Source organism: Trichechus manatus, unplaced genomic scaffold (genome assembly GCF_000243295.1).
Source record: "Trichechus manatus latirostris isolate Lorelei unplaced genomic scaffold, TriManLat1.0 scaffold00012, whole genome shotgun sequence".
NCBI lineage: Eukaryota > Metazoa > Chordata > Mammalia > Sirenia > Trichechidae > Trichechus > Trichechus manatus.
The window spans coordinates 13,142,610-13,161,940 of NW_004443948.1; the positions used below are offsets into that span (position 1 = coordinate 13,142,610).

General features: G+C 36.0%; 1 protein-coding gene across 4 annotated transcripts in view; it reads left to right on the plus strand.

Annotated features, from left to right (window-relative positions):
- ROBO1 (roundabout guidance receptor 1) overlaps window positions 1–19,331 on the plus strand; it is a 1,063,338-nt gene that overhangs the window by 929,398 nt on the left and 114,609 nt on the right. For all 4 annotated transcript variants that reach the window (XM_004371339.1, XM_004371340.1, XM_004371341.1 and 1 more), the window contains 3 exons: window positions 13,055–13,175; window positions 13,517–13,655; window positions 15,999–16,126. In XM_004371339.1, the coding sequence (XP_004371396.1) occupies window positions 13,055–13,175; window positions 13,517–13,655; window positions 15,999–16,126 (388 nt within the window). The remainder of the gene's footprint in view (window positions 1–13,054; window positions 13,176–13,516; window positions 13,656–15,998; window positions 16,127–19,331) is intronic.

Here is a 19,331-nt window from a genome sequence, read left to right on the forward strand (position 1 = left end):
CCTGTAGGGTTGCTATGAGTTAGAATTGACTCAGCGGCAACGAGTTTGGTATATACATATATTACATATATAAAATATATGTGTGTGTATTTATATGTATATATATTTGTAAGTTATAAACATGTTTCAGTAAGACAAAACTGGCCATTCTTAATTTCTGACCTCTGGGGATCGCTTGCAAACCCAATCTTGATTTAACTTTGTCTGTCATGGCTATATGTCTTTTTCCAGATATAAGTGAATTTGAATTTCAAGAGTAACAGATAGGCTCTGGAAAAGGCATTATCTTAGCCGAACCTTTGGTGGTGAGGGAAATTCTCACACTGAACCAAAACTACAGAGAAGGAGTAAACGCAAGAACCCATGGAGAGGAAAAAGGGGTTCACTGTTTGAAAAGTATTTTCAGCTGGTGTACTTGGAACTTGAAAGAGCCAAGTATCTGAAAACGCGCTTTTCTTCCCTCAAATACTATGAACATTTGTCATTTTTATTCCTGGAGTATAGTCATCATTCCTCCATAGATTTTTATTTCAGGCTGTCCTGTATGTAAATTCAGAATTATAGCCAGCTGGCTGGATGTAGTGATAAAAACCTGGTTTTGTGGGAAAGTAAAAATTGCCCCTAAGACTTTGTTTTTACCTTTAAAACAGCAAGACATTGTTTCATGAGACCTGTGAAGGAAATAATACATTAACTTTAATAGCTATGAGCTAAATTAATTTTTCATATGCATGCTGAATACTCTCATGTAACCTAGCTATAATTTTCCTAGAAGTAAAAATCAATCAACTTACTTACTTTTAGGAGATAGCTAGCAAAGGTTATTTTACCCCCAAACCACACTTTAAATTGCCTCTTTTTTATAGGATTCACTCTTGGGTTCTGATCTGAACGACTTGGGAACCAGACACCTGGAGAATGAGCTAAAAGCCTTCACTGTTCCATCTGTTCTCCGTTTTACCAGCACTCAGCAGTTGCCTGTCCCTGCTTTGGAATACTATAATTTAGAGAACTCTTCCTTGGTTGATAGCTTTTAGCTACGTAACTTTTACTGGCTGAAGAAAATGGGTGTCCAAGGGAAAATGCCAAACCCAAATCTTCACACTGGCCTTGAGCCGTACTTAGCAAGCAGAGTAGGGTTCTTTAAGAAGTCTGTTTTCTTCTTTCCTTTACTCCTTGTTAAAATTAGCATTCATGAGAAGGTCCTCTTGTGAGACTGACTAGATAGAAAAGTAATGATTTATACCTTCAGGGAGAAAATCATCCTGTCCCTTTAACTTAACCATGCCTCTCTGCAGGGTGGCTCACACTTGCCTGCAGTTAGCAGTACAGCTCTTCCTGATGTAGTGTATAATCAACTTATCATAGGTGCGTTTCTGCGGCAGCAAGTAGCAAACTACCAATTTATAAATTGCTGTGAGGAAGAAATGAGAAGTTGAGGAGGAGAAATGGAAATAAGAAGAGAAATGCAGCTGCCATAGTCCTAGGCAGCAACTCTGCCTGGCCTGTATTCTCAGCTGGCAGCTCACCAAGCTGTGTAGCCAGCAATGTGTTCCCACTGGGATAATTGCTGTTTCTGCATGAGTCTCTGGTTACTTCTCTCTGATGATCGAGTGTGTTTAAGCTCCTGGCTGAATTCATATTGGTTTTAAGTGGTATTGTAAAGTGTACCAGCAAACAAATGAAATTAGACCATACTCTGTTGTGTATATGTAGCCTAGGCAAATATTGGATGCCAATAGAGAGATCCTAATTGCCGATTTTGCCCCTCAGTTCCACTCCTAACAGAATTAGTTGGAAGACCTGCAACAACTTACGGGTTTACTCCTTATAATGAATGCTGTCCTTTTCAATGTCACCAGGGACAATTTAGAATGGTCTGATTGCTTTCAAGTTAGCATATTCATATCTTCTTTACAATGAATATGTACTTACCCAGACATCCTTTTGTTATATAAGACCTTTTGTGCAAATCACACATACATTATTTACACTTTGTTTAAGTAGACACTGAGAGGAAATGAGGTTTGCGTAAAAATGAAGAAACTAGTAAAATCAAGGTGTAAACTTTTAAAATAGTGATTGAAATGGTCTATAGTAAAAAAAAAAAAATCTTATCAATATAAGTATACAATCTCTTTTTCTCAGTTTGACCCATCTTTGGGATGCATCTCTCTTATTTTGAGTCACAAATCCACATTGAACTGGTCATGAGTATATCATTCCTGTACCTAACACTAGGGGTTGCGTGAAATCAGATCATATCTAACAGAAAGACTTTGGTGGAAAATATTTGGAACATTGCATTTCTTCTACCTCCTCCTTTTCTCTCTCTCTCTCTCTTTTTTTTTTTTTTGTTCCTTCTGTGAACCAGAATGAATAGGAGTAGAGAGAGGTGAAAAATTTGTGGAAAACAAGTTAGGAGTCAGTAGCCTCTAGGAAGAGTAGGAAGAATAAATAATCTTTGTCAGCCAGGAAGGACTGTAATTTGGCTGACTCTGGTTTCTTGTTTATATCAATCTGAAATAAAATTTGTGTTTTCAGACTTAAATGTGAACTAATTGTTCATGGGTATGTGATGTCATTTTAAAAACATTATTTTTGTCAGACAAGGTTAGTATAAATAAATAGAATAAATGAAAATGAATTTATTGTTTATTGATCTTTTTTCTTATACTTAAGAAAAATGTTAGGTGGTGACTAGAGTAGTAGATATAAATTGTTTCATTTCAATGATTTTCAGTGGAGGAAATTTTATGAAAAAGTTTATTTTCTTGATAGCTTTTTTAAAAATTGATTAAAATTTAAATCCCAAAGAGAAAACAATGACAGAATTAATAATGTGTATATTCAGAAATATAAAACTATCTGCATATGATATTAATCTATACATAATAAAAACATGAAATCATTTTATGAAAGACATGGCTTTTCTTTTAAATGTTCTTATTACACTACTTACCTGGGGTATGAGCAAGAAATGTTGCCCAAAAAAAGAAATACTATATTTTATTTAATATTGCATAAGTTATGAAGTATGTGAATTATCCTTTAGTTGGTTGCCATTTTTCTAATTAGCTATGAGACTTTTCTTTTTATCCAGGCTTGGCCTTTCATTTTGTACAACATAATTATACTACCATCAGTGGTTTTGCTTAATTTAGAATGCGGTAAGTCATGATTGTTTTTGAAAGATAGAATGGTATGTGTAGAAGATATGGAAGCCTTAATATGAACTGCTTAATATTAAAGGCTTACTTCCTTTCTACTCAGACTGGAAAGTGTATGCCCTGTTCTACCTCCTCCTATCTCTGCCCCCTGCTCAAACAAGATTTCTTTTTTGGTTTATTATTATTTTTGTTAGTGGTGTTGTTGTTGAATTAATGCTAAATTTTAAAGCAATAAAAGCTGTTATTGTAGTGACTCTTCTTTACTTATTTCTGTTGAAAGGAGTCTTTAGAGAACATTCATGACTGTCCTGAAGCTTATTTCACCAAGGACAATAAGTGGGGGCTGTGACTGGCCATCTGGGTTACCTGCATCTCTTTGGCATTAAAAAGCCTTAAACTCATACCAGGCATTTCTCCTCTAGTTCGCAACAGCTTGATATCTGTTCTGTAGGTCAAAGATCTGGGCAGAATTGACAGCCGTGAAGAGATATTTGCCCAAGGAGAGTTGGTGGTGAACTGTTTAAGGATGATACACTAAATTATAATGCAAAACCTCTCATCTCATTTACTTTGCAAAATAGTATAAAAATGATTCAGTGGCAAAGAATTGTTTCTCAGAGAAGATAATTTCTAAACCCTGGTGCCTAAGAAATTCACACTTCATGTTAACCCTGCTTATCAAGCCCTTAGTGCTCTAAATGAATATTTCCAAGCCTTTAATCTTTCAGAAAATTATAAAAACTAAGTAAGGTACAATTTACCATTGCCCACAAACATGTGTCTTATACATACTATTTCAAACATATTTCTCTTTTAGTATTCTAAGTCACTCTACTATTAATTCATTGTTAAGATGTATGTTTACATAGTATTTCTAGTAAGGAACACAGTTTGGGGATGCAAAATCTATTAAAGGAAATGAGATAAATTATGTGACGGTTTGGTAGTTAGCAATCTGAAATCATCTTTGAAGCTCTTAATGTAATTAGTGGTTTCATTTTTGGTCTGTTGAATTCAAGTCACATTAGGTTAATGTAATTAAAAGCAGAAGAGATTTTTGTGTAGCCAAACTAGTTAATTAGCCCCAGTCGGTTTAGTCTGTTAACCTAGAGGTGTATGGATAACTTTGTGGGGTTGATGCCTGAAAAAAAAAAATCCTATGTAACAGATACTGAAATCATCTGACTTGCTTTAGGGTAGAAAACGAAGACATACCAAGGAGTTCATTTTAAGTTCATCCTTATTTCTGATCTTGAGCACTGATTACAGGGTAACCTGTATACTCCATAGAATAACCTGACAAAAAGCTTGCTTACTTTTTTAAGGAAGCATTCTTCTGATTATGTGTTCAAGGTAATAAGAAGTGTTTCTTCTTATGTTTTGGAAATAAAAGTACTGATGGTAGATTTCTCATTCTAACCAGATATATAAAGTGGTTCTCTTCACATCTTAGACATGATTTTTCTATATTATTTGCTACTCAGTAAATAGTAAACAGTTCAGTAAACACTGTATATAGATGAAGACACTATATAAAGTGATTTCCTACTGCTTCACTCCTAAGGAGAATAATCATTTATAATTTCCTGTAAATTAGGAAAATGCTGATAAAGAATCCTGTGTGTTAAACACTATGAGGTTTTTCATATCTTAATGTCTCTAAAATATGTTTTTTTAGTTTGAGACTATTCCAAAGAAAAATATAAAGTCAAAAGATATTTGAGACTTTAATATTCTTTACTAGCTTCCTCTCTCTCCCATCCTCTGTCTCCTTCCCAAAAAGGGGCGAGACCACTGGGACCTTTTCTGTTTTGTTTTCATCGAGTATGTATATAACCGAGGCCCCCCTTCAAGCACTGTCTAGAGCTTATGGAAATGTGGGTGTCTAATGTGGTTACCACTGTGAATTGGTAAGGTATATGGTAATGAGGAAGTAGGACCTCTGCCTTGGATTTTTGACATAGGCTAGATGCCAGCGTATTGTCTGAAAGCTTAACATGTTCTGCTTCTCCACTACCAGGATTATGTTAATTGAAGTAATGCTGCTGCAGTTCAGTGTTTAACACTGTGTCTGTTCATTTTACAAACTCATTTTTGATAGGTTTACAATTTGGCTGTCAAATTCAGCTGCAAGAAGAGACCTGCCAGGAAGTATTTCTTAGCTTGTTTTAAATGGTGCTATTTTCACATTTATAGTGTTTTGTGTGTGTTAGACATATTTCTCCTTTCTATGTAGAGAGAAGAAATGCCAATTTTTGGTTTACGAGGGGGTAAAGCGGTTTAGAATGTATAAAGTTACCCTTTACAATCAATATTTTTATATGATGCAACATAAAATGGTGATTGTTAACAGTAGGTACTTCTTGAAAGCTGGTATGTTATATTTGTTCAGGGTTACAGTACTATGTTTTTTTCTGTTCTTTTGTTTCTTGAAAAGAGCAGGCCACCATGTATTCAACACTTGTGACCACAAAGAATAAATAGAATATGGTTTTTGGCTAGCTGTACTTCAGTTCAGCCATTGACATAATGCCAAAATCAATTTGAATTTATGGAAATTGAAGACTATTATTTTCTCCCATTATTTTTTATGTCTCCTTTTGACCTACTTTATTATTGGTTCCTTCACTTTTGTCAATTTCTGTCTCTATCATTTATGAGGAAATAAGTTTCTCCTAGATTTGATGTGGTTTATTTAGTCTCTAAGATTATTCCTTTCAGTCGTAACATCTACTTTGGGATCCTTAGCCATTGCTGCCTGTGAATATAGGATGAAATGTTGTATTTTGTAATAAAATTGTCTTATTGTTGGGATGGGGGCTTATGGGAGGTTTTATACTAGTCTGGGAAGTCTCAGCAATTCTTTTCTCTAATAAAATAAACACTATTTATGTGAGTAAATATTTATGTGAAGGTCTAATTCTAAACCCTTGTTCCTTTGCCAGTTTCATCCAACATTTATCTTTAGGCCAAAGGTGGGTTTTTAGAACAAAGTTTTTCAACCTCAGTACTGTTGATTTTGGTTGAATAATTCTTTGTTGCAGGGGCTGCTCTTTGCGTAGGATATTTAGTAGCATCCTTGGCCTCTACCCACTAGATGCTTGTAACATCCTCTTCTCCTCCTCTTAATTATAACAACCAAAAATGTCTCCAGATATTGCCAAATGTCCCGTGGGAGAGGGAGAGACACTGTCCCCATTGAGCATCATTTTTTTCGAGAAAACAATCAAAACATGTTCAGCCTAAGAAGTACTTGCTTCTAAGACTTTGCCCTGTAGATACAAATATATATTTTCCTGATAAAACCAAACAGAGTTGTGTTATTAATTTTAATAAAAAGCTTCTAAGTTTAGCCTAACAAAGGAAGACAGTTTTTTGATTAGACAAATGGCTTTTCAATCATTAAATGCATAAGTGTAATAAGTAATTATAATAATAATGTGGAGGAATTTCTTTAAATGCTTTATGTGAATTTAGCTCATGTAACCCTCATAACAAGGAGCCCTGGTGATGCAGTGGTTAAGCACTCAGCTGCTAACCAAAAGGTCTGTGGTTCAAACTTGCAAGCCTCTCCAGGGGAGAAAGACGTGGCAGTCTGCTTCCAAAAAAATTACAACCTTGGAAACCCTATGGGGCAGTTCTGCACTGTCCTAGAAGGTCTCTGTGAGTCAGAATCAACTTGACGGCGATGAGTTTAACACTCATAACATCCTTGAAAATAGATATCATTAGTAGCCCCATTTTAGAGATGAAATACAGAGGTAGAGAAGAATTAATACGTTGCCGAAAGTCACATATATATAGTTAGGGGCAGCTAGACTCCAGAGCCCATTCCCACTTGCTCTCCTACATGTATATATCTACAAATGATCTGGGATTTAGAAATCTGTGCTTCTTAAAAAAATTTTGTGTTTATTTTGATTTTGAGTTTTTTTCTGGCCTAGATAATGTCGGTGTTCTTTACCAACAGTGATTTAGTTGACCTTATTTGGCCTTGAAAAATCCTATAGCGACCCTAAAGGACAGAATAGAACTGTCCCATAGGGTTTCCAAGGAGCAGCTGGTAGATTCGAACTGCTGACCTTCTGGTTAGCAGCTGTAGCTCTTAACCACCGTGCCACTGGGGCTCCTCTTTAGCCTTAGATTATATCTTTTCTGTTGTTACGGGAAAAAAATTTTTTTTTCATTAAAAAATATGTAACTTTAAGATTTTTATTTTCAAACCTAAGCTAGTTTTAATTTTTATTTTGCATCAATATAGAAATTATATATACATGAACTGACATGAAATGTATGTTTCTAGTAATATGATACGAAATAAAACTTCTTAAGATATTTCATTCATTAAAAAAAGATTTATTGTAAAAAAAAGTGTCAGAGTGGTACATGCACTTACTGTTTCTCTTCTTATTAAGGACAGAGGAAAGATTTTGTAAAATGCCTGGTGGGTTACTTTTACTTTACACAGTAGGTATGATTCAGCAAAGATAGCTGTAAAATAAATTTTTATAAGAAACAGTTTTTCTGTTCATATCAAGTACCAAAACATAGATATATATGCTCATCAAACATAAATCTCCTGATAGATTGAGTTATAAAATATTTTTAAGATTGTGCTAAGTGTAATATATAGTTGAGGCTACAGTAATGGTGTGTGTGCTGCAAACTCTTTAGGGCTTTATAGCTTTCTTTGAATTTTGGTTCACCTCTCGGCTATTGTTTCCTCCCAGTCATCCAAAATTGGAATTTTTCCATGTCTGAGAATCTCCTGGCAGTCCCCTCATAACTCTTATTAACTAAGTTCCCCTTCTTCTCCATTTGTATGGATTTTTTTTCAAAATACGATAGCATTGGGCTGTAATATATAATGTTAATTGGTACCCTAATTGTGCATAAGCAAGTTGATTTAAAACCTTATATTCCCCAGTACTTAAGATTTGTAAAAGTCAATTAGTACTCTATTCTACTGATGCAGCAAAAACCTGTACTGCTAAAAATTATTTATTCTGTTTCATTCTCTGACTCCCATTTTTCTACATATTTGAATATGTTTAAAAATTATCCTTAAAGCCTTATAATTTTATTGTAGATTGCATTCATTGGCTTACTCTTAGAACAAAACTAAGTTTTAAATCATTTGTTTATTGTCTCTTATTTTGCTACCAATGTAATCCATTGTGGAGCCCTGGTAGTGCAGTGGTTAAGAGCTACGGCTGCTAACCAAAAAGTTAGCAGGTTGAATCCACCAGCCACTCCTTGGAAACCCTGTGGGGCAGTTCCGCTCTGTCCTATAGGGTAGCTATGAGTCGGAATTGACTCGACAGCAGCGGGTTTGGTTTTTGGTTTTGGTTTTTAATCCATTATTGTGCAATCCCTTCAGAATTGAACTGGTCCCCTTAATATGCAAGGACATTCAAGTTTAGAATCTGAAGCTTAGGAGGCGGTTCAATGTCTTGTTCAAGATATACAGCCAATAAGGAACAGATCTAGGACTACGTCTCAGATCACTTAACTTCCATCTCAGAATTCTCACCATCCTCTTCTCTGGGATGATTTTCTTTCCTTTTAAAATAAATATATAACAAAGGTTACAGTGGATCTTCTTAGAAGGACCTTGATTTTATGATACTGAAATTATTCTGAAAACTTAAGTTTATTAAACAGTAATTATGGTAACAGGGCTCTGGGCTAAGCATTTCTTTTCATTTATATATCTCATATAAGTAAAGATACGTATCTTGCCTAAAATCTCGGCCTGGCCCCGACTTGCTATGTAATATTATGCAAGTCACTTCACTTCCACAAAAAATCTGCTATTTACTTACTAGACATTGTGATACGTCCCAGGGCTATAAAGAGGCATTGGATATGCTTCTCTGCCTCGGAGGTCACGGTCAGGGAGAAAAACTGACATTTAAAAGCATAATTAAAATATATTGTGGTGATAGCTATTGCGGAGATACATGGGAGGGGAGGTTATACTTTTCTGAGCCACTGGTCCCTTAAGTGAAAAATGAGGTTTTTATAACACTTCTAACAGTCTCACGGCAGGGTCATGCTAAAACCAAAATTTAAATGATATATTCATGCAAAATCACTTTATAAACCATAAAAAGAGTTAGCTCTATGAATCAATAGCATTAAATTGGGTATACCTTTGATTTAAAGATCCCACTCTGAGACCATCTAAAGAGATAATTACACATGTGAGGAAAGATGCATGCAAAAGGGTGCTGATTTCTGTGCTGTTTATAAGAGAGAAGAATGAAATATCTTAGATGTCTATCAGGAGAGAAATTGTCCGCTAAAATATGGTAAATCCATACAATGAATGGAATACTATGCAGTCATTTAAATTGATACTGAAGACCTATGTAAATTGTCCTCATATTATTGAGTTAAAAATGCAGGTTGTAGAAGAGCATATATCACATGATTCAGTACTTTTGTAAAATTTACAGTGTATGCATATGTCTATTTATATGTGTACATGGGTTTGCATACATTTACAGTGTGTGCATGTATCTGTGAAGAGAAAGCTGAAGGAATGTTCATAAGATATTGACAGTAGTTAACTTTTGAATTTTTTTTGTGTGACTTTTGTGTCCTCTTTGTATTATTCTGTTTGAAAATTTAAGGAAGGAAAAAAAATAAAATTACTGTTAATGTATCTTGTAACTGTTAGAAACCTTTCTGGACAGGCTTCATATTGATTAACAGACTAGATTTTGTCTTTAACAGTACTTTGCATTCAACAAAAATCTTTTGAGTGGCTAATATGTGCCACTCAGGGAGGAGCAGGGAGGAGCCCTGGTGGTGCAGTGGTTAAAGAGCTTGGGTGTTAACTGAAAGGTTGGTGGTATGAACCCACCAGCCACTCCATAGGAGAAAGATGTGGCAGTCTGCTTCAGTAAAGATTACAGCCTTGGAAAAGATTAGTCCAAAGGGCTAATGGACCACAGCTACCACAGCCTTCACCAGACTGAGTCTATTACAGCTAGATGGTGCCCGGCTACCACCACTGACTGCTCTGACTGGGATCACAACAGAGGATCCCGGACAGAGCCAGAGAAGGATGTAGAATAAAATTCTAACTCACAAAAAAAGACCAGATTTACTGGCCTGACAGACTGGAGAAACTCCAAGAATATGGCCCACAGACACCCTTTTAGCTCAGTGAAGTCACTCCCGAGGTTCATCGTTCAGCCAGGGATTGGACAGCCCCATAAAACAAAATGGGACTTATGAGGCACAGCAGTCCAGGAACAAGAACTAGAAAGCAGGAGGGGACAAGAAAGCTGGTGATAGGGAACCCAAGGTTGAGAAGGGACAGTGTTAACATGTCATGGGGTTGTTAACCATTGTCATAGGGCAATATGTGTACTAATTGTTTAATGAGAAAGTATTTGTTCTGTAAACCTTCATCTAAGGTACAAAAAAAAAAAAAAAAGAATTATCTATGTGAGATCAAATTGACAACAGCAACTCAAAAGGTTTGGTGGGAAGCCTAGGGGGCAAGTGAGTTGAAGATAATGGTGATGGAATAATTTGGAAAAGGATACTGAGAATAGCAGCACAACTGGAAGAATGTAATTGATGTCACTGAATTATTCATTTAGAAACTTTGGAAATGGTGTAACTTTGGCTATGTATATTTTCACCAAAAAAAAAAGGTCCTCCAGGGTCGAGAAGGGAGACAGTTGACGTGTTGTGGGGTTGTTAATCAGTGTTATAAAACAATATGTGTACTGACTGTTTAATGAGAAACTATTTGTTCTTTAAACCTTCATCTAAAGTACAATAAAAATTAAAAAAAAAAGAGAGAGAGAGAGATAGGCAAGCATGAACTAAGCCGGAAGGGTTAGAAGCCAGGGACATTGGAACAAATTGAGGATAAGAACAGGAGTGGGACAAAATAAAATACTCTTACACTGCCATGGCCATAGCTGGGTTCTAGAAACAGTGTTTTAGTCCCCCAGTCATGGTGCATGATGTAGGTACCCTGTGACTTAAAGGCACAGGGTCAGAGCAGAAGATTCCTGACTGCTACAAGAGGCCCCCCACCTTGGTCACTGTTATGGATTGAATCGTGTCCCCTAAAAATATGTGTTGTAAACTCTAACCCCTATACCTATTGTTATAATCCCATTTGGGAATGGGTTTTCTTTATTATGTTAATGTGGCAGTGTAAGTGTAAGGTGTGCCTTAAATCGATCTCTTTTGAAATATAAAAAAGTATACTTAGCAAGCAAGCAAGCTTGAAGATCACCAAGGAGCCAAGAAACAGAAACTGAAAAGAGACAAGGACCTTGCCCCAGAGCCTAGAGAGAGAGAAAGCCTTCCCCTAGAGCCGGCGCCCTGAATTCGGACTTCTGGCCTCCTAAACTCTGAGAAAATAAATTTCTGTTTGTTAAAACAAAACAAAACAAAACAAAAGATTACAGCCTTGGAAACCCTGTGGGGAGTTCTACTGTGTCCTATAAGGTCGCTATGAGTTGAAATCTGTTCGACGGCAATGGCTGATAGGTGCCGGCGCTATTCTAGGTACGAAGACTAGAGTAAGGAAAAATGCAGGGAAAACTCCTTGGGTGGTGTTCAGAGTGGGTATTTCGTACCTAATGCATCATCACTCATTTGTTTATAAAACTACTGAATAAAAATACCAAGTTCTAAAGCCACAGAAATTTAAACCTCTGTTAATGTTTGTTTTGTCCTAATACATAAAAGACTTGGTTACATTATCTAGTTTGGGTGTCTGGATTGAAAAAAAGCAATTTAGGCGTTCCAAAACAGTATGACCTCCATCTTTACAAAGGGGTAGTTTCAGTAATCTCTCTAGTGTATGGTGAAAAGATTTTCATTGTTTGGGTGTTTGTTTAGCCTCATTTTGTGCTTCTGTTTGTTCTTTCTTTCTCTCTTTTGTGTTTATTTGTGTGTGTGTGTGTTTAATTGATACATTCTACAGAATAACTGTAAGGACAAACCTCCATAAATAAACATACTGGAAGTTGTCCCTGACAAAACCTTTCTAGGATTCAAAGCATTATTGACATGCACGGATGATTGAACTCAACTCTCTAGCCTAAAAGCATATTAAATTAAGTAAAGATAGTCCAATTTCCACATCCTAATCTCAATTCATGGTTACCTTCAGCCTATTTATTGTATTGGATGTCTGCTTTTATTTGTAATTAGTTTCTTCAATTAATTAAATGTTAAAGGTGTACGCTAATGTGGCTTTCTGGGTGATTTATTGGGATCTGTTCGGTCTCTGCCTCCTATGCTTTCAAGAAACCGCATGGGAGGCAGAAACACCTTTTCTTTCCCCCCAGAAATTGCATGTTCTGCTATGTTTTGGCAGTTAAGATGTATTTCTTTAAACTGAATCTCACAAATTAAATAACTAGAGACATTTTTATTTCCACTTCTAATAATACTAGAACATGCCTCCCTGAAAACATTTATAGCTAATATATATATGTATATATTAATTATAATCATGGTATTAAGAATTATCTTTTTTTCTTTTACCACTTGCTATCCAAGTTATTCATGCAATTTTTTGTGTTTTTTATTTAACTAAATAATATGGAAGGGCTAGCTGATTTGAAAACAAAAATTTCTAGTTATATAGAATATAATAATTTTACAAGATATATAGGTAATGGAAAAATGTTTTGCCTCATATTATGCCTTTGGAATTAGTTCTATTTAAAGTTGCTACTTATAAATATAGCAAATATTACACATCAACTTTTTGATATAATTAAGCTTTGTGTTCTGTTATATGTTTAGAAAATATACATCACTTATGACGACCTCTGTCATGTAAACCTAGCTAACGCAATGTTAATAGTCTTCATTGTGAAACTTTTTTTTTCAAGATACGAGGAGGAAAGCTCATGATTACTTATACCCGTAAGAGTGATGCTGGCAAATATGTTTGTGTTGGTACCAACATGGTTGGGGAACGCGAGAGTGAAGTAGCAGAGCTAACTGTTTTAGGTAAGTGCAATTTTATCTAATCTGTTTACTTTAAAACATACGTTTTATAATCATTTTGTATCTTTATAAAGAGAGAGAGAAATGATGTTCTTTAGAAGGTAAACCAATCTCTCTGGGGGTGGGAAGAGGAGAAAAAGAGTCAATCAAGCAGGCTGAGATGAAATAGCAAAGAACTGAGAGTAGTACTAAACCAAGGGAGGAGCTGCTAGAAGTAGGGAACTATGGGGAATAATTTTCTACACAGTATTTGAATAAAGAATCTACTTGTACTGAACATCTAGAATGTTTTTCAGTTCATCCCTCTTTTATTTTTTTCTTGAGACGGCTTTTTCTAATTTTAGAGAGACCATCGTTTGTGAAGAGACCTAGTAACTTGGCAGTGACTGTGGATGACAGTGCAGAATTTAAATGTGAGGCCCGAGGGGACCCTGTGCCTACAGTAAGATGGAGGAAAGATGATGGAGAGCTGCCAAAATCCAGGTACAGATTGTCAACTCAGAATTTTCACATTTCTCATCAGACCATTGTCCACATGAATGCCTTTAGAATCATCTACTCTCCTTGATCAGGGGCCAGATATGAGAAAAATAGAATCAGAAGGTTGCCAGTCTTTCTCTCTAAAGTTTTCAGATAGAAACTATACATTCAAGACCCTGACCTGTATAAGAAACACTTGTAAAATGTGATATTCCTTAAACAAGTTTCTCTTCTGTTGAGTCAGATCACAGTAAATACCAATTTCTCACGTGGAGTTAGGTAGGGAAGGGAGGGAAGGTACAGCATTGAAGATATAACTATGAACCAATTAAATATTGGGCTTCATTTTCTCCAGCTACAAAATCACCAGGGAATGGTAGACGGGTCAGAGTTCCTTGATATCTGTCAAGTCTTTAAATTGGTTAGGAGAAGAGGTATACTCCCAGCCTTAGGGAATAAGGCAGTAAAATGAAGCATTCAGGTATTACCTGTAGGCTGTCTTCTCTACTGTGTTCATTCTGTCAGCAGACATGTGCTGAGTCCTGCTACGTGCTGTAGTTACAGCAGTACCTTAGCCATAGTTTCTGCTCTCAAGGAGCTCAGCAAAGGACGTGTTTATGGACACATAAAGAATAATGTATTAAGCCTTGTCATTGTCACATATAGGTAGACCTGTGGGAGCGCAAGAGAAGGAAATCACGAGAGAATTCTCAAACGAAAGTGACATGTAAGCAGTGTCTTAAAAAATAAGTAGGAGTTTGATAAGCAAGAAAGAGGAGAAGAATATGCCAGGACACAGAGACATCACAACATCAGCACAAGTCTGACAAAGAACATGATATGTTTTGAGTGGTGGAAAGTGTAGCTTGGCTAGCCTGTAGGGCATGTAGCAAGGAGCTATGGGATATAAGGTTGGAGAGACTGGGGTCAAATAGTCAGGGGCTTTGTATAATGGGCTAAAGAATTTAGAAATATATTGGATGCACATTGATGAGCCAAGAGGGGTTAGTATGAACAGAATTAAATTAAAAAAAAATTATCTTAGCACTATGAATAATAAACTATTGTGGGAGGAAATTAATGGCAGGGAGACCAGATAAAAGATCCAGAGGGTCAGAACTGGCAGATAAGATAGAGACAGGGGTCTTTATTGCTAAGACTAAATTGACAATTCAGATGATTTGGTAGAGAGGTGGTGAAGGAAGATAGGTAAATTGTGTTAGAAGGACTTAATACAGGTGTTAGAGGAAGAAACGAAAGTTTTAATTAACTTATTAGATATTAGGTACCTGTGGAAGGTGAGGAGCCCTGGTGGCACAGTGGGTAAGAGCTTGGCTGCTAACCAAAAGGTTGGCAGTTTGAATCCACCAGCCGCACCTTGGAAACTGTATGGGGCAGTTCTACTCTGTCTTATAGGGTCGCTATGACTTGGAATAGATTCGACGGCAATGGATTTTTGTTCTGGCCCTGGTGGCACACTGGTTAAGCATTTGGCTGCTAACCAAAAGGTCAGCAGTTCAAATCCACCAGTTGCTCCTTGGAAACTCTACGGGACAGTTCTACTCTATCATGTAGGTTCGCTATGAGTCGGAATCGACTGGACAGCAATGGGTTTGTTTTATAGTTTTTGTGGAAAGTGATGTCTTATTAGTGGTCATCAGAAATATAAATTTGGAGCTTAAATCGAATAAGGGTTGGGAATGTTTGTGTGGTTGATCAATATGTAAACAATAGTAGATACTATAACTCAGGGAGAGCATGTAGAGGGAGAAGAGTACAGAAGGGAGACTCCAAGGAAAGCCCAACATTTAAGGAGAGGTATGATGAGGTGAGGGAAGTGAACTCTAGAATGAGACTGGCCCAGTTAAAATATCAACTCTGCCCCTATACTGGATGGGGCCCATAGGCAAGTGACCTTACCATCTTATGCTCAGTTTTCTCATCTGTGAAATGGAGATGAGTATAATACTTACCTCATACAATTTTTGTAATAATTTTAAAAGATAAAACCTATAAAACACTTAAACTGGCATATAACAAGACCTTTAATTAAATACCTTCAATTAAAGGTAACTATCTCTTAGGGAAACAAATGAATAAATGCCATATATACCCCCATATTTTCTTTTAGAAAGTATTTTAATATGGTAGCCCACATAAATATAATTACAAACGCCTTTCTGTTTGCTTGTTGACTTAGAGGAAAGCCACAATTTGCACTTTATATTTAAATTTTCTGAAGAGACTGCTGCATGGGCTTTGATGCCTAGGCATATCATATATATAATGATGAGATCTTTCAAGTAGAAAGTCACTGAACTATGTTTTCTTTTGTTATGTCATTAGATATGAAATTCGAGATGATCATACCTTGAAAATTCGGAAGGTGATGGCTAGCGATATGGGATCATACACTTGTGTTGCAGAGAATATGGTTGGAAAAGCTGAAGCATCAGCTACTCTGACTGTACAAGGTAGGATCTGGGGACCCTTTTGTTGTGGTTGTTTTAGCATATGACATATATTGTTTGAAATTTGAAGAAGTTTTTGTTAGAGAAGTCCATATTAAATATACACTATACATTTTGATATAACTAGTTTATTTCAGACATATTTAAGGAAAGTTTTTGTTTTGCCTATGCGAACTTTGTTATAGGAAATTGAATTAAATTTTCAAAATTATGAAGAGTTCTATCTTGGTTGAGTAGAGGAGGAAAATGTACTTTAAGTCTCCAGGTCTTGAAACATAGAGCCATTATAATTTTTTAATTAAATGCCAGCTATTGCCATGAAAACTTTATTTTTTGGAGGGAAACACAAATCTTCCACAATCTCAAATTAGGTACCTCCAGGGGCCTGTACAATTTACAACACAAAAATGGGAACATTGTAATCCCCTCTAGAATGCAATATCCATCCATGACAGTAGGGCTTTCACAATCTTTTTTCTGTGCACGCAGAGCCTGTGATGTCACAGATATTTAGTATGTTGAATGAATGAATTGCACTTGCAGTGCACTAATTTTGATAAATATTTACTATTTGGTGTTATACGAGCCATAGTGGATACCAGGTTTTATGGCTACATGTTTTTTGAAGGTCAGAGTCATGCCTTAAACTGATATGCAGAAATGGTTTTGTCACCTCCTTTGTATCCATAATCCAGAAGTTTTTCATTCTCATAATCCCTTTTTCTGTGATGCCATACTGATTATTTCTCACTATCTCTCACCTGAGAACTTTCTCTTTTTTTTTGGGCAGGGGGACAAATGGTTTCTTGTGGGATTTGAGAGACAGTGGCCTTTAAAGGGCATTTTAATGGTGAAAAAAATTCCCTATTTTGACAAATATATGGTAAACAAGGGTTTTGGTCATAAACCACTTAGCTTGTTTCTAGGTCTAACATTAGCAACACTTGGTGCTGTCATCTTTTCTGAACACTGTCTCCTCTAAGGCTATTAAGAAGAAAAAGGTGGCTTTTGATGGAGTGCTTCTACTGTGAGCTTTCTACAAAAGAGTCTTGAGGGCTTTTTACACTATAAAAAAAGAATAAAGAATATTTCCTTCCTGTCTCTAAAGCCATTATATCCCACTTTGGGGTTTTTAGCTTAACCTCATAAAAACAAAAGAAAAAAAAAGATCAAGAACAAACATTGAATTTCTAAGGCCTAGACTACTTCTCTTTAATCTAAGTTAGACTTGAACTCCACATAAGGCTAAAAACTGTAAGAAAAGAAAACCCCTTTACATTTAGAGAAAGCATAAATTTAAGAGATGTCAAATCCAAGTTCAAAAGCCCTCCAGAGGGAGTGAAAATAGCCCAGGATGAATACAAGACATGAAAAGGTGTATCTATCTCCAGGCAATTGTGACAGGGAAGTTGCTTGTCTACCACATTAGTTGGTGAGATGCGTTTCACTATGTTTTAAAGCCCTTTACCTTGGTCACCTGATGCTTTTGTAAGTAATAGCCATTCTGCTGTGTCTACAGTAGACATTGAAATCAAAACAGGGTATCTTCATGCGATTTTAAACTCATTTCCAAACCTACTTAATTCAGCCTTCAGTTTTCCATATGGAATTCTTATTCTCAAAGCCTGAATTTTAGTGAAAATTGAACGCAAATAAACAAATCCAGATACTGCTTGAGGAATTTAGAAGTTCTCATTTCCATGCATTGGGTTTTCTATAAACTTATGAAAGATCAGTATATAGTTAGGAAGGTATTGTTTTATTCAAATATTAAAATATGCATATTAACATCATTGTTAGATTATCTTTTGACATGCTACGGTAGTATACATAGTATTGCAAAGAAAGTAACATGATCCCAACAGTAAAAGATAATGAAGGAAAAAAAAAATTGTTCAAAGGAAACTTGAGAATTTGTGTATATTTTTTCTTCATATTAGAGTCAACATTAAAAATACGAATTACTACAAAGGAAACAAATCAGAAATGAATCCATTTGCTAGCAGGAAGTAATTGCAATAAGAAATTCAGTAGTGCAGTTGTTTTGATATCTGTTTTTCATGTGTAGTTCATTTTTAAAAGGCACCATTAAAGTTGGTATGGATTTAAAAATAATCCTGGTCTCCCTCACTCCTCATACAATTAATATTTAATTTTGAGAATTGGTGTTAGGGCAACAAAACCCTGTGCTCCTGGCCAAAGTCATGGGGGAAAAAAACCTACCTTAAATCAGTGTGGGTATTCCTCTCCCAGTTTTAAAAAAAAAAACAAACCCACTGGTCTACTGGATTCTGACTTATAGCAACTATATAGGGTTTCCAAGCCTGTAAAATCTTTACAGAAGCAGACTGCAACATCTTTCTCCTGCAGAGCGGCTGGTAGGTTTGAACACTGATCTCGTGGTTAGCTGCTGAGAGCTTTAACTACTGTGCTACCAGGGCTCCTTTAACCCCTGGTACAGCATGTTAAAAAAAAAAAAGGGCACAGTGGTGCTTATGAAAATACCAGAGGGGGGGCACTGTTGGCAAACAGCATAGAAGGCGCACATTATTTGCATGAAAAATACGGTAAGTAGTAGGCACTTTATCTAATAAATACTTGTTAAAATTTGATATAGGCGTATGGATTCCAAATTCTCCTTGAGTGAGAAAAGTATCACAGAGGGCTTCTAGAATAAACTCAAACAGTTCTGGTTGCTTTGATCCTGAGTGTCAACAGTAGTTTCCCTTGAATCAAATTTGAAGAGATTGCCATTTATGATTGACAGCTGCCTGGTGGTCTATGCTTGAAAGGGAGTACAGCAAAATCTAGAGCTAGACAGAGGGCGACACTTACCTGAAGTTGCTTGTGAAATATATAGATTATCAGGGATTGTCCCTGAAAAATCTGATTCAGGAGATTTGGGTTGGGCACAGAAATTTGTTTTTAATCAAGAAAGTTTATGAATCCCCAAGTTAGAGGAGTCACTTGATGAGCTGGTGGGAAGAGTAAAGGAATATTAAAATTTTACTTCATAGTTTGGGATTTACCAGAGCTGTAAAAACTATATTACAAGAACTATATAGCTAAGAGCATGGGTGTTGGTGTCAGATAGAATTTAATTGAATCTTACTGCAACTAACTGTGTGACCAGAAAAGGTTATTTAAATTTCCTGAGCCTCTGTTGTAAAATAGGCATTGTAATAGCAGCCACACAGGACATTTATAA